The 15795-nt window shown below is 36.4% G+C and overlaps 1 protein-coding gene across 2 annotated transcripts; it reads left to right on the forward strand.

Moving 5' to 3' along the window:
- Nucleotides 1–9569: 9569 nt before the first annotated feature.
- Nucleotides 9570–14902, forward strand: LOC122067700 (disease resistance protein Roq1-like). Of its 2 annotated transcripts, none has more exons than XM_042631543.1 (6): nucleotides 9570–10120; nucleotides 10893–12033; nucleotides 12309–12596; nucleotides 12685–13363; nucleotides 13476–14498; nucleotides 14623–14902. In XM_042631543.1, the coding sequence occupies exons 1-4, from the start codon at nucleotides 9603–9605 to the stop codon at nucleotides 12889–12891; spliced, it is 2154 nt and encodes a 717-aa protein (XP_042487477.1). In that variant the 5' UTR covers nucleotides 9570–9602; the 3' UTR covers nucleotides 12892–13363; nucleotides 13476–14498; nucleotides 14623–14902. The 2 variants fall into 2 exon arrangements, with proteins under 2 accessions (XP_042487477.1, XP_042487478.1); XM_042631544.1 differs by having other exon boundaries at nucleotides 13258–13363.
- The last annotated feature ends 893 nt before the right edge of the window (nucleotides 14903–15795 follow it).

The raw sequence follows: 15795 nt of genomic DNA on the forward strand, positions 1-15795 counted from the left end.
CCAAATCACATACCCTACGTTGAATATTAGATAGGACAACATGATCAGGAGAAAGATAAACAACGCAAATTCCTTGCAGGCCATAGAAAATGGAAAGGTGGACAAGCAAAGTGAACAGAGTGACTATATCTAACTTGGACAGAGATTCATTCAAGACAAAGGAAATGAAACAGGTGCAAGAGTAAACCAAACACATTTAGAGAAACCACATGATAGAAAAATATGTCAATCTGACTGGTTCAGAATGACAACACACTGATCTGTTTTCTAAATCAGAAAAGGTTGAAGGCGTTCTGAAGTCCGAATCCATTCCCCTAAAACCTTCTAAGCATCTTAAATTTGGGATGAACTTTCAACTTCCAAAGAAATCTCCAGACTCTGCATTGGATTGTCTATTAGCTAGGGAAGTTCGAGCAATTGACTTTGTTGTTAGAGCCCCATTGAGAGAGGAATGCGAATATAGACAATCAAAACTTGTGTGAAAGATTGGGACAATAAATTTTTCAATTTTTTTTTTTGATGAAAAGAAGATATATATTAGGACTCAGCAAACAAGGTTATCAACATTTAATATCATATATAATTATGTGAAGAGTTCCCATGGCCAAGGGTGCTTCTCAGGATGCATCAGTGAATTCTGTCTTTGAAATATTTTTCAGGATTCTGTTGATGAGAAACTGGTCAAAAATGGGCACGCTTAGTCCAATAGTAATGTACGAACATTGTGACTGGGTGGTCAGGCGGTCAAAACAACCTCTCAACATTCTCAGGGTAAGGTTGTGTAATTCTTGCCCCTGGACCTTGCACATGTGGGAATCTCATGCACAGGTACTCCCTTTTAGAAACTCTCAAAAAAGGCTCTAGTGAGACGTATTTGGAGTTCTCGATCCTTGAGTTCTTGGGCACTACCTGCAAATCCAAAGTCCATGTGTGTAGAGATAAACTGATGACTAAAAATAATTACTGCTTCCATCCTGCTGCATTGGTATGAGGATTGAAACTACAATCGGTAATTTTGATTGAATAATCAGTAGGGAGATTTAAATAAAATGAAGCCTGAGGTGTGGGTGGCAAGGAATTTCATCTGTGTTGGGAGTTCTCGAGTGAGAGGTTTCCACAGAAAATGTTTAACTTCTCTATTTTCAAAATTGATATGTTGCCCTCACAAGTCCTGACATAAAGCAAGAATTAATATCAAGACAGTGATATCAATCTGGTTAGCTCTACAAAAGACAAATGTACGAATAACAAGTATGCAATTTTTAGACAAAACCTATTCAGTTTAAAACCATGAAAAATATTCATATTTCTATAAACATCTAACAACCTAGATAACTCTTCCGTTGCAATAATAAACAAATCATCAGCGAACACCCTTGATGAAACCTCTTGAAGGTTCACTGAATCTAAAGCAGCTCCCTTGCAATTTAGTGTGTGTGTATGCTTATGATATATGGGAAAATGTTATTTGAGCCTAAGGCTTACTGCACGCCCTCTCACATGGGATTATTATATTATTTTTATTTTAAATGAAAAGAATTATTAAAAAAAAATCATTGTGAGAGGTGTAGAGTAGGGGTGTCAATTCCAAGGCCGCATCGGTAGACCCGACCAAGCCAGACACGTTTATGGCCTGACTTAGACCGGCCCGATTAATAAACGTGTCACATTTATAAATAGGTAGTACACGGTGTAGCCACCTAGCCCGATGGGTGCCCGACCGGGCCGACACATTTACAAGCTCGATTTGAACCGACTCCTTTAAGCGACTTAGCCTGACCCCTTTAATACTACTTGTATTTTTTTTTTTAAATACTATTTGTATTTAGTCCTAAGGGTATATGAGATGTACAATTCAGATGGTTGTAATTGTTATATGAACATTCATTTTTTTTTATGCATAGTTTAATTGATTTGAACTTATTAAAATTGGGTTATGTAGGCATAGTTTAATTGATTTGAGTTTCGTGGGTTAAAGATCGAGTATGTTAGTAATCAATTTAGTTACTTTGCGCATCTTTGGCTTAATTCATTTTAACTATTGGATCTTTTTCTTTGCTATGCCCGTCTTTGCCTCATTTTTTTTGGTATTCTTCTTCAAACACATTTAATGGAACAATTTTAAAGAGGACCCGTTTAAAGCCCGTTTAAAGTTAAATATGTCTATAACCCTGTTAAGGCCCGTTTATGGTAGCCTAATTAAAGCCCGAGACCGACCGACCAAATTATTAACCGTACCATGTCCCCCAAAGCTAGGCTGGTTTACTTAAATGGACGTTCACGGTGCAAGGCTTCCAAGTGGTCAAACACATTTATGCCCGACCAAGACTAGCCCGGCCCGACCGGTTGACACCCGTAGTGTAGAGTACCCTACTTGCTTAGAGAACCCTTTCACTGTTATCATATATATATATATATATATATAGGGAGAGAGAGAGAGAGAGAGAGAGAGAGAGAGAGAGAGAGAGAGAGAGAGAGTTATTGTGTGTTACCAAAGCCACCCACCCTGATACAGATTTGGAAGGTGGTGTTCTTTGGGGGATGCTGCATATCCTGATGTATTCGTGACAAAGAGTAGTCACAAGATGTGTTATGACCATGACTTAACACGGATATAAAAATCCAATAGGGGTGTAATATATAAATTCATACAACTAGATTTTATTATCATGAAATAGGGTTGTTTGTTATTATTGTTTACCAAAAATAAAAAGGGAATTGTTTTCATGTAGCAGTAGAACTCACTTTTCGACCACTTTCTAAAATTTGACCCATAGGATAAGTATAGGGTTCTCTATCACATAGGTTCACTCACATTCATCTATCTATCCATGTATTATACACAGCAAGTTGTGGCAAGTTTAAATGGCAGTGGCCAAATTTCATTGATATTGATTTTTGCAAAATTTGGGCTAAGTTAAAGACTTTCAATCAGTTATAATTGGCAAAAAGTTCACTGCATAGGAACCCATGAAGAGAATTGGAAGGGGGCACTTTATTTTTCCATACGAAAGTGGGATGTGACAAATTTGAGTGATGGTAATTAGGTAATGATCTAAATTGGAAATGTGTTAAATTTTAATATTAAATTCAATCATCTATGCTCACATTTAAGTACATTCGCATCCTTAGTCGTATGTATTATTTTTAGTCTTAAAATTTTCAATACTTTGTTTTGCCACAGTAACTCTTCAACTTAACATATGAGCTGAGAACATGGTTTAAGCCTTTAAAGGTATCGGAATTGGTCTTGAGATCTGACAAGGCTGATATCAATCCGATCCCGATGATATTGTAAACAAAGGTCAAGTTATTTATTTTTTATTTTTTGTTATTCTTGCAACGCTGTATAGGGTTAGAATGGATGAGCTGCGGCTTTGATCTGAGCTTCCGAAGGAGCTCCTGGAGCTCATTGTGTCCCATCTCTGCCTTGAAGATAATGTCCGTTTGTCCTGTGTTTGTAAAAAATTTCGATATGTTGCACAGCCACTCCATCTGGTGTTGCTCTTTTCCTGCATAGAATGAAAAAAAAAACAGATGGAGAACTGCAACTGATGTTGGTGCTCTGTAATGGTATTTCATGCAATCGAAATTTGAAAGCTTTAGGCGATGTTTGGTTGCAAGGGGAATAAAAGGAAAATTTTCATACTTAAAAAAGAAATATGTGTAATCATAACCCATGTGACTTTAACATTAACTTCAAAACATACCATATTTAGTTATAAAATTTCACTTTACTTTGCATTCAAAACCATTTGCTATAATATGTAAAATAAAAATTACATGTAAAATACATTATTACTAAATATGGTTAAAAAAATTAAATAGTTTATACAATCATATGAGGTAATGACTATAAACATTTTCTTATAAAGTATGAAAATTTCGCTTCCCTTCCCTTTAAATTTCCATTGCAACCAAATGAAGCCTTAATAAAAATTTCAAATATAAAACAAGTTCGAATTCATGAAATGGGCTTTGGCTCGGATCCAATTCTTGCTCTCCAATACCCTTCCAATTCCGTCTAGGATTGTGACACCTGTTCTCCAACAAATTCAATGGTTCTTATACCATAGCAAGTTCAAAACTCAAAATCGCTAACCTTTTTGCAAAGCCAAACCAAAAACCGTCTTCCTCTTTTCGATACTCACGCCAAAACCCAAATACCGTCTTCCTCTTTTCATTCTACTATGAAAAAAAAAAGAAAAAAAAAACGAAGAAGATTTGAGGAAGAAGAAGCAGGGAGAAGAAGATCTGAAAAAGAAAGAAGATCTGAGCAGCAGCAGCAGCCATCGTCAAGGCACTCTGCTTTTCAGGCCATGCCAAGCTTTAACGCCGGCGATCTCGATTCCAATGGCGGAAGCATAATCAGTGTTGCCTGAGAATAAATAATTTAATCTTGTATGGAAAGTGGGGGAAAAGAAGAAATATTTAAGAACAAATCACAGTTTGAAAGTGGGGAAGTGGTGGGGATAAGGTCTCAATTCAGATTAGATTAGATTAAGATTAGAATAGATCAGATTAGGTGATTCCCTGGTTGTTGTACAGTGTTGTTGGGGTAGATTGACGAGGTGGTTGATTCATGACTTGATGATGTTGTTTAATGGTGTTTGTTTGTTTGTGGTCAAGGATTGACCATTGAAACAAATTAACAGTTGAGGTGTTCTGCTACTTCTATCTGTTATTATTCCTTCTACTTGCACCGGTGTTCTGTTTTTTCTTCGAGCGGCCGAGGGCTGAAGCTCAGGTTCATCGCCTCTTCTCCTTCTTCGTTTCGTCCCAGAGAGAGATAGAGAGAGGGTACCAATTCTTCAAGAGGCCGAGGGTTTTTCTTCGCGAGGGTAACGAGCTGCCGCTCTGGTAGAAACTCGAGAGGAGGGCTAGCTGAAGCTCTGGTTTTGCTTCCTCTTGTTTTTTTTCTTTCACTTTCAGTTCTGAGAGTGAGAATGGGGAGAGTACGGTTTAGGGTAAGACTGGTATTTAGCGCAAGTTTCTTTAAAAAAAAAAATCGTGCTATTGTACAAAACCACTTATGGTACAGATTTTTATGTCACACCATCCATTGGATCATGTAAAGAACACATGTCACAATCTTAAATGGAATTAGACAAGAATTGAGGAGGCAGGAATTGAAGACAAGCCAAATCCTTACTCTTGACTTGCACAGAATGAAAAAAATAAAAATAAATAAAAATAAAAATAAAAAAAGAAGAAAATAAAAATAAAAAGACAAAATTGTCTCTCAATTTGGGAAAGAAGGAGAGGAGAAGATGGACAGCAGCTGTTGCTGGTGCTTGTTGCTACCACTCGCTTTGACAAGAAAGGAGAGGTAGATGAAGAAAGGTAATGGTTTTGGCTGTTATTGTTTTGTAATGTAATTGGGAAAGGTCTCAAGTTTGAGACTCCTGATTATTACCTACTTTCCTCCTTACTTATAAAAAAAAAAAAAAAATTGAAAAAATTAGGGAATTAAATAACCCTGGCTTTTTGTAATCGGATGGGTTTTTTGATGTATCCAATTTACATGGGCTGAGATAGAGGCACAGTTTGGGCGAAGCTTCTCAGTCGTAGATGTACAATTGATCAAGTGTCGGCAGCAGGTGTCTCACTGCACTTCACCGCAGATGGCCTTCACGGCAGAAGATGTTTTTCCCGCACAACCCACAATTTACTTGGGTTCAAAGTATTTTATATTTTATCTAAGTTTGACTTTTTTTTTGGAAAGGCCTTAAAGGCAGTGTGATGTCTACACCCAGTCATAGTCGGGGTGAAATGACCACTCCTTGGAAATTCTATCCTTATTAGTATTACAAACAAAAATTTCCCCAAAGGAGGGTAAACATTGTCATTTTACATGTGTGCTTGAAATGTGTACATGATATTGACCATTTTTATAATGACATTGTGATATGTTATTTTCCACTTATTTTTGGAAAAGATTTTATCGTCCTAACATAAAAAACTTTTGAAATTGAAACAAAGTAATTGAGAAGTGCCAAACTTAAATACATATATAAATGTGAGATTCGATAAATAATTAAAAATAGATTATTACAAACTGCATAGAATGATGAGTATATAGATTTTGCCTTGCATTTTGGTTGTAAAGGGAGTTAAAGGGAAGGGAAGTGAAATTTTCATTTTTAAAAAAGAAATACATGTAATCATTACCCCATGTGAGTATAACATTATTTTCAAATCATTTCATATTTAGTTACAAAATTTCACTTTACTTTGCATCTGAAACCCTTTGTTATAAAATACAAAATGTATGATTACTAAATATAATTAAAAAATTTAAAAATTAAATAATTTATACATCACATTGGATCATTAAGGAAATGATTATAAGTATATTTTTTAAGTATGAAAATTTTATTTCCTTTTCCTTTAAATTCTCCACGAACGTTTATTTAATTATTTTGTATGCATTTCAGACTTCTAAACTTCTAGTGGTATGCTGGCTTCCTCATAATAGCAAGTTGAAATGAGAATGGACAGCTGTGTTAATATTCCACTTGTTTCTCCCAACTCACTTTACCGACCCAAATGTCTAGCCGCTGCAATCTCAAATTTTCAAGAAAAGTTAAAACCACTGGAAAGAATCAATACTAAGGCTGCGTTTGGTTGCAAGGAAAATGGGAAAGGGAAGGGAAGTGAAGAGAAGTGAAGGAATTTTTTTTTCCCTTTTGAGTCGTTTGGTTGCAACAGAAGTGAAGTGAAATTAATTTACCAGAGTTGTTTGGTTGACTGTAAAATAGATGTAAAATTTTTAAAAACTAGTAATCCAACCAAACTTATTAAATTGTAACCAGTTACACCCTTTCATGTTTTGGGACAACGTTCCTCCTCCCAAAAATTATACTTCAAAACCAGATGTTGAACATCTTAACTATGCCCATTGGTTAGTACAATTCACTTAACTGTGTCCATTGGTTAGTACAATTCATAAAAAAAATACCTGAGTAATTAGAGTCATATATAAATGTCACTGTCTAGGCAACCCAAGGCATTGGAGAGGGGCAGGATACAAGGTGATACCAACAAGGCGCCTGGACGACCAAGGTGGCTGGATGCATAGGCAACACCTAGGTGACACCTTAACAAGTATGATTGGATAGATTATGCAAGGCTAGGTCTCAAGTAGGCAACTATCAACCCAAACCCACAATGGGATCTCCCAACCAGAGTTATCAATTCGGCCGAATAATTCGTGAATTATTCTGTCGAACCGAATTTTTCCGAATTTTGTCAAAAATTCGGACCGAATCCGAATTAAAAATAAAATTCTTTAAAATTCGCGACTTTTTCAAAACTGAATATAAATCGCGAATAATTCGGACCGAATCCGAATTAAACCGAATTATTCGGTTTATTTAAACATTATTTAAAAAAAAAAAATAAAAAACAATTTAAAAAAAAAAAAAACCCAATAAGCTTTTTTGACTGCTTTTTTGACCGAATCCTTCAATTAATCATCCGAATTATTCCGAATAATTCTCTGTCCGAATAATTCCCGAATCCGAATTTGTTAACTATGCTCCCAACACTAACATCATTACATTATGTCATCAGTTTCCAGAAACAGTACACAACAGTAACACTTAAACAGTAGGTTAACAGCAGGAGGTTTTACTCTTTTAAACCCTCAAGAAGGCCTAACAATATCTTGGGATGATGATTAACTACAGAGGAAACAAAACAATACTACCCCAGGTGTGTTGAATGGACATGGAAAAGTCACAACTTCCAGAATTAGTGACAAACCACCTTGGATGGGAATGACTTTCCTCCCTGTCGAGGGTAGTGTTTGTAGATGGTAATAATTCATGAAAATCTCAGCCCATTCCAATGGCTGAATTAGGAGATACAAGGGATCCTCAAAATTAGTAAGTAGAATTTAAAATTAGTATAACTCACAGCTAGTAACAATTTCCAACCATTAGATTAAGCTAATTCCACCCGCGAAGGGCGGGCCTGGGTAGGGTGTCTTGCTGTCAAAATATGCTGCATCTAATGGCCTGATATGGGGTTCCTAAGTCCTGAAATCTGCTGCAGCAAAACACCAGAACAGAGAAGCCACAGGGTAGAGGATACACTATCAAAGGTTAGCTTCTGATGGAAAATCAATAGAACAGTCCTCTTGTAATCAAACGGGAACAATAAAGGAGCAGCACAGTGTCTCAATACCCTCTGTTTGATGGCTACTGCAGGTTCAATAAATATGAACCTATATGCTCAGCTATCATGGAGTCATCTCCGATTGTCATTCGCTCTATTAGATATCTTTCTTCCCTCTTAAACCTAATAGAACCAGAGAGGTTTTGCTTCTCCTACTCGGCCATGGAAAGTGAGTCTCAACTACTCGGCCATGGAGAGCGAGTTCGTGAGCAAGGCAGGGTGAGAGAAAGAGATCGTGAGAGTAGGGTTTTTATTTTTCTTCCTATTTTGGTCGGGAAATGAAAAGGGAAATTTTAATGTTTAAGTGGAATTTTTTTCACTTGATAAATATATTTCCCCTGTAATCAAACATCTAAATTTATTTTCCCTGAGAAAAAAATTGCACTTTACATAAAAAATTTGCATTCCCCTTGCAATCAAACGTAGCCTAAATCTTTTATTTATTTATTTCAAAATAAGTATTTTTAATATAAAAATAAAATGACCAAGAACATGACCAGAGTTTAAAGCATGCTTTGAGCCTGTGTGTGGTAAGACATGCCGTGCACCTAAGCGAAAATTCTACCCAGAAAAAAAAAAAGTGAAAATTACCAAAAGAACAGTTAAAGTCTTTCTAGAATAAAAAAAGAAATTGATATACCAAATCCTCAGCTGAAAATTAAAGAAATGAGCTGAAAATAATATAAAAAAAAATCGAACCAAATTGAAACCAATATGACAAAGAATTTTTTCTCAATAAATAATGAATTTTATTAGCTAAAGAAATGAAAGATGGTGAATAAGACTCTTATTTTGTCATGTAAGGACTTTTTGCACTTATTTCGTCATGTAAAGACTTTTGCATCCCATCTTGTTTTGTTTTTCTGTTGATAAACCCACTTGACCGTCGCTTGGATTCTATATTAAATAATCAATTATTTTTTGATAAATTATCAAATAATCAATTGGTTCTTATCAAATTTGCAATTGGTAAATCAAATTTATGATAATTAGTTTGACTAGGTAAAGGTCTTAGAACATCCTCATGAAGTGGGCTAATCCAATGGCTGATGACCCTTATTCTACTTCCATGGTGGTTGTGCTGTCAATGGAAAAGATTCACTAGATATATACTTAATTAAGGGGAAATTTTGGTGTGAGTGGAAAAAAAGCAATGAATTTAACATAATTTTTTTTTAATAATTCATATAATAAATTTTTTTCTTAAAATATAGAATGACATGATTTATTCTCATTGAAGAAAAATAAAAATATTATGCAAAAAAATTATTTAATTATTTATTAAATCTAAGAGGTAGCACAGTTAGTGAGCAACGAACTTAATATAAATAGTAAAACAAAATTATTATTACATCACTCCATATCAAAAGTAATAGAAGAGACTAGAGGGGTCCTTTCATTTTCTCTGCAACTGCAACTTTATGGCAGGACGGATCGAGGCTTCTTCCTCTTCCTCTTCCTCCTACGCGTCCACTGCTGGATCTTCAACAACTTACGACGTGTTTCTCAACTTCAGGGGTGATGACACTCGCAAAAGCTTCACTGGCCATCTCTACCGTGCTCTGACCAGAGAACGGATCCATGTCTTTATGGATAGCTACGAACTGTGGGAGGGAGAAGAGATTGGGCCAAAACTTCTCGATGCAATCCAAAGGTCCAAAGTCTCTATTCCTGTCTTTTCCAAAGGCTATGCGGACAGCAAATGGTGCTTGATGGAACTTGCCAAGATGCTGGAGTGCCATAGAACCAACGATCAGATTGTTCTGCCAATATTCCTCGATGTTGATCCCTCTGATGTCCGACATCAGACCGGAAGTTTTAAAGAAGCGTTTCTTGAACATGACAAGAAATATGAAGCTCACATAGTACAGCGTTGGAGGGATGCTTTGAGTGAGGTAGGGAAATTGAAGGGATGGGTTCTCGATGAAGTTGAAAACGGGTAAGTCTCATTTCATACCCTTTTTTTTCTTTTATTAAGATAAAATAAAAAAGAAAAAAGAAAAATGAATAGTCTCATAAAAATTATCTGTTTATTTTGTGGTTATTTACTTTATCACAGTGCTCTTCCTTTTTCTTTTTAATTTTGTAATTTACCATATGATCTTAAGGCCCAAGCAAGCATATATAGGATACTAGACTTCTAGCGGCAAGATTTATTTATTTACTACTTTTGGTCTAACCAAAAACCTGAAAATTTTGACAAGAAGAAACTCTGAAAAAAATACATATAAAAGCCAGCTTTAATTTTCTAAATAAGGTTTCTTTTTGTCCCTAGAGTTCTTGTGATCAGATTATTTTTTTACCACCTAAGCACACTTCTTACTTCATGTCACAAGGTATGAGAAGAGGATATAAAATTAAAAATTTCAAAAAGGAAAATGAAGAAAATCTAATTTTACTTAATTTTAATGAGATATGTGATTTTTCCAATTTGAATATTTTTGTATTGTAAGTGGTTCCCTGTAAGCTGCACCTGTGTCTATCTCTCTCCTCCGTGCAAACAAATGAAAATGATGTCTTTTTACATAGAGAGGGGAGAGATAGGTACATGGGAGCGTTGATGAAGGCCGTGGTCCCGGATAGTTCTTTTTCTCATTTTTTATATAGAGATGCATGTTGCTTATACTAAATTATCAGTTTTTTTTCATTATTAATAATTTATTTTCGTTCAATTGAGAACTTAAATTCTTCATTTTGCTAAATAATTGCAGGGATGAATCAAAATTAGTTAAGCTTGTTGTTGAAAGGTCTTTAAGAGAAACAAGCAGCAATTTCTTGAGTGATATTGAATATGGGATTGGATTAGAATCTCGAGTAAATGATCTAGTGTCTTTAGTAAATAGTGATTCCAAAGACATTCTGTTTATTGGAATATGTGGCATAGGTGGTATTGGGAAGACTACTATTGCTAAAGCTCTCTACAATCGCGTCATTGAAAGATTTTGTCAGAGTTGCTTTCTTGCAAACATTAGAGAAGAAGCGTCAAGGCCTAATGGATTAGTTTCTTTGCAAAAGGAACTCGTCTATAATATCTCCCATAGAAAAATTCGTGGTGAAATATTTAGTGTTGATTGGGGAAAAGAATTGATAAAAAGAAGACTCCAAGGAGAAAATGTTCTTCTTATTCTTGATGACGTGGATCATCGTTCCCAACTCAAAGCTTTCGGTATTGATCGGAATTGGCTTGGTCAAGGAAGTATGGTCGTAATAACGACAAGAGATGAGAAAATTCTAAATGCAGCTAACATTGATGAAGATAAAATATATTGGCCTAAAGAATTGGATTTTGATCAATCACTTCAACTCTTTAGCTTGCATGCCTTTCAAAAGAATGAACCTTCTGAAGAGTATATGGAGCTTTCGCATGCTGTGACAAACTATTCAGGAGGGTTGCCTTTGACTCTAGAGGTGTTGGGGTCCTCCCTATCAGATGTAAAAAGCAAAGAAGTGTGGGAATGCACAATAAAAAAATTGAGAGAAACTCCTCCTAAAGATGTATATGAAAGGTTGAAAATAAGTTATGATAATCTGGAAGACAATTATGAGAAAGCCATATTTCTTGATTCTGCATGCTTTTTCAATGGATGGGAAAAAGAAACTTTAATTTCCCTATGGGAAGCTTGTGGGTATCATCCGAAATCAACACTACACATATTAATTAAAAGGTCCCTTCTAAAATTTGAGTGTCGCTTTGATGAGAATTGTGGGTTTTCCAAATACTACATGAAGATGCATGATCAAATTTGCGACATGGGAAGGAAAATTGTTGCAGATGAAAGTTTCAAGGAGCCGGGTAAGAGTAGCAGGTTATGGTCTCCTGACGAAATCTTGGAAGTTTTAGAAGGACACAAGGTAGGAGACCCCTCTCTCTCTCTCTCTCTCTCTCTCTCTCTCTCTCTCTCTCTCTCTCTCTGTGTGTGTGTGTTCGTGTGATCAAGTACAATTAATATGTAGTAATGCTTTACATTTTAAAATTCTTTTCACAATGATTTAGGTGCATTCCATTGTCTTGACTATGACACAGAGACCCTAGCAGATGCTAGGGTTACACCATCATCTCTACCCAATTTTTTATTTTTTGTTACTAGTGTCTAATTTTAATTTACTTTGGTTTATTTCTCCTGTAGGGAACAGACATGATAAAAGGCATGATCCTTCCCTCTGACTTACCAAGAGTTTATCTAGATAATAAACATTTTGAGATGATGTCCAATCTAAGGTTTCTCGACATTAGTTTAGCCAACTTCAGGGGAGAGTTTTCGTGCCTTCCTTTTGCATTAAGATGGTTAAGGTGGAGGACCTGCCCTTGGAGTATTCTTCCAATCAATTTTTGTCATGAGAGACTAGTTTATCTCGACTTTTCCAAGAGCAATATTAAAGAAGCTTGGAATATGAAACCTCAAGATAAAAATAAGGTATATTATTTAAATTTTCTTTCCTCATTTCGTTATTAATTTTTATGTATAGTACTGTAATGTTTAGCACATTCGCTTTGTTTGCCAGCGATTCCAAAACTTAAAAGTTCTCGATTTGAGTGGATGTAAAAATCTATCTAAGTCCCCAAACTTTTCATGGTTTCTTCACTTGGAGGGATTAGATCTTGGAGGCTGCTATTCCTTGGATAAGTTAGATGAGTCCATTGAGCAGTTGAGTCAGCTCAAAAGTCTTATTCTTTTCGGGTGTGGGTCAATTAAGGCATTGCAAGCTTGAGGTATTAGATGTTGAGGGTTGTGCTGAACTAGTGAAGCTACCAAGATCAATGCGGAGAATGAGGTGTTTGCGTACCATTAATTTGAGATATACTGGCATTTCAAAATTTCCTGATGATTTTTCAATGCTCCATAATTTAGAGGAGTTGAACATTTCTCCAGCGGAGAATATATTCCTTTGTCAAGGAATCACTGCGGAATTAGCAGACGCGGGAAACTACCTTGAAATACCCAGGAAGTTGGAATACCTCCCGGAACTTCCCCCAAGTTTAGTTAAACTAGATTGTTCATGGTGCGATTCACTGGTACGACTACCGGATTTGTCAAGGCTTAAAAATTTGACGATACTATCTCTTGAGGGTTGTAGAAAGCTGGAGGAGATTCGAGGCCTCGAGGGAACAGAATCCTTGGAAGAATTGAATGCACGATGTTGCTGTGAAGTGACACATACTCGAAGGAAGCTACTTGGCCAGGTTGTACTTTTACCGTCTTGTTTTTATCTTACTTGATCAAATTGGGATTATTAGAAACTGCCAATTTATATAATAATTTGAGGATTGACATCTCCTTTCCTCTGATTTGCAGGGAACATTTTTATCCAATCGGTCATGGCAAGATAGATATTCCTTGACTGCTAATGGTGGGGTGTATGAGTTGGGATTAATTCTGTGCATTGTTTTGGAATTCCAGTCCGAATGGGGTTGGCTACAAACCATTGACCTAGATATTACGGCTCATATCCGCCATAATAAAGATAAAGCGACCTGGTGTTTTCATACGCTGAGAATTGAGGACGTTGCGATCACTACTGAACGAGATACAATCTACATTCACCATTTCAAAGGCTTTGAGTGGTTTGGGATTCCTTTGCAGGGAAAAGAAGCTATTGAGATTTTAGCAATCAAATCTATCAGGGACGGATGCACAGCAAAATTCTGGGAGGTCTTGTCTGAGAACAGGGAACCTGACCAACAAAAGCCTAATCAAAACTTAAGTGCCATGATGGTTGCACATTTCTTCAATTGGTCATATGTGGAAGATGATGGTGGAGTAGCTTCTCCTAATTCGAGCTTACCATGTTGGTCAGGATCTAAGGTTGAAGGATCAAATTCTGTTCCTCAACAAATAGAGGAGGAAGAGAGAATGGAGGGTGAAGGATCAGACTCTGTTCCTCAAGAAATAGAGGAGGAAGAGAGAATGGAGGGTAAAAGGATCAGACTCTGTTCCTCAAGACATAAGAGGAGGAAGAATTAGAGGAAGAGAGAATGGAGGGTGAAGGATCAAACTCTGTTCCTCAAGAAATAGAGGGAGAAAGAATGGAGGTTGACGGACCAAATTCTGTTCCTCAAGAATTAGAGGAAGAGGAAATGTTCAAGGGGGCTGGTAACTGCAAGGAAGCTTGTGTTGATGACGAGGAGGACCAGGGAAGGGTAATCCCTCTTGAGTCTTCATTTGTGGTGGTTGAAGGATGCAACAATGTTCCTGAAGATGTTGAGAAGAAAGAAGATGAGGCAGCTGGCTCAGGGGTGTGCAATTGGTTTGTCGCAGTGAAAGCTGTTTGGGATTATTGTTTCTGCACCTCTTTCAATACAGGGTTTTCTTCATCAGGTTATATTCGCTTCTACTATTCCTTTCTCTTATATTGCCTGAGTTCAATTTTCTCTAACTAACAATGGTTATAGGGGTTCTATTTATTTATTTTTGGTGATATTTTAACACTGAGCACATGCAGGTTAGTTGAATCTATCTTATTGAAGAGAAGGTTAGCCTCAGGGATGGGTACTTTTGGGGAGCAATTATGGATCGTTGGATGTGTTAAGTACACGTATCACACAAACAAGCCCATATGGGGCACTATCCGGGCGATGGCCTTTATAAAGAGGATCTGGATCCTAAATATTGTCATATTAAATGTGTACTTGTGCATGACGTTGATACATTTTATACTGACATGGGGATATGTATTTTTCAAATTTTTTTTTGGATAAGCTTTTATGTTCTATTTTTGCTAAGAATCAACAAGTTAATTTTATTATATTGGAGAAAGAATTTATGATAAAAGGAAATGATCAACCATTGTACTTCTAAACCACCTTCAGCATGGCCATCGGCGAAATAGAAGATCAATCATAAAGTAGACAATTATCCTACTGAATCTGGATATGAACTACTAGTCTACATTCGGCATGGCCATCAACAGAAAAGAAGTTCAATCTAGAAAACAATCAACTATGAGAACCTGGATCTTGGTCTCATCTAAGCATCCCAAGTTATATCTTCCAATAGAAAAGAAGGGGGGTGTCCCATGTTATTGAAGTCTGGGTGGATGCTGCCTGTTTAGCTAATTTATTTGCGACAACGTTGGCCTCTCTGAAACAGTGGAAAATTGTCCAAGTAGAGCTATCCAAAAAAGCCTTGTAGGACCTCCATTGCTGTTGAAAAATCCATGGAATGATGTTTTGTTAGATGAAAAACACAACCGCCTGAGAGTCACATTTAATCCACATATTTTTCCAACTCTTAGATTCTTCCTGGCAAATACCCATTAAGACAGCTTCAAACTTAGCAAAGAAATTAGTTGAGACTCCAAGACCAAACGAGAAGCTTCTTAGATGGGTTCCTTTGTTGTCCCTAAAAACACCCCCTGCACCTGACAGACCTAGGTTTCCCAATGAGCTGCCATCTATGTTCAACTTTATGAAATCATTGTCGGGAGGCTTCCAAATAACTTCACAAATTTTTTTTTTCATAGGGATAATCTTGAGGTGCAAATTCCTGGATAGTAGAAAATCTGAAACCGATTTCAAGAGAATTCTTTTGATGAGCTTTGGAACATCTTTGGAACCGCTAACTAGTATATTCTAGGAAGTGAAATGGAGAGTTTGCAGCTTTGGAACATCTTTAC

The sequence above is a fragment of the Macadamia integrifolia genome, unplaced genomic scaffold, assembly GCF_013358625.1.
Source record: "Macadamia integrifolia cultivar HAES 741 unplaced genomic scaffold, SCU_Mint_v3 scaffold3068, whole genome shotgun sequence".
NCBI classification, from domain to species: domain Eukaryota; kingdom Viridiplantae; phylum Streptophyta; class Magnoliopsida; order Proteales; family Proteaceae; genus Macadamia; species Macadamia integrifolia.

Coding starts and splice junctions, on each gene's coding strand:
- LOC122067700 (XM_042631543.1), top strand. CDS start 9,603: ATGGCAGGACGGATCGAGGCTTCTTCCTCTTCCTCTTCCTCCTACGCG. Junction 10,121..10,892: donor CTCGATGAAGTTGAAAACGG/GTAAGTCTCATT, acceptor AAATAATTGCAG/GGATGAATCAAAATTAGTTA. Junction 12,034..12,308: donor AAGTTTTAGAAGGACACAAG/GTAGGAGACCCC, acceptor TTTCTCCTGTAG/GGAACAGACATGATAAAAGG.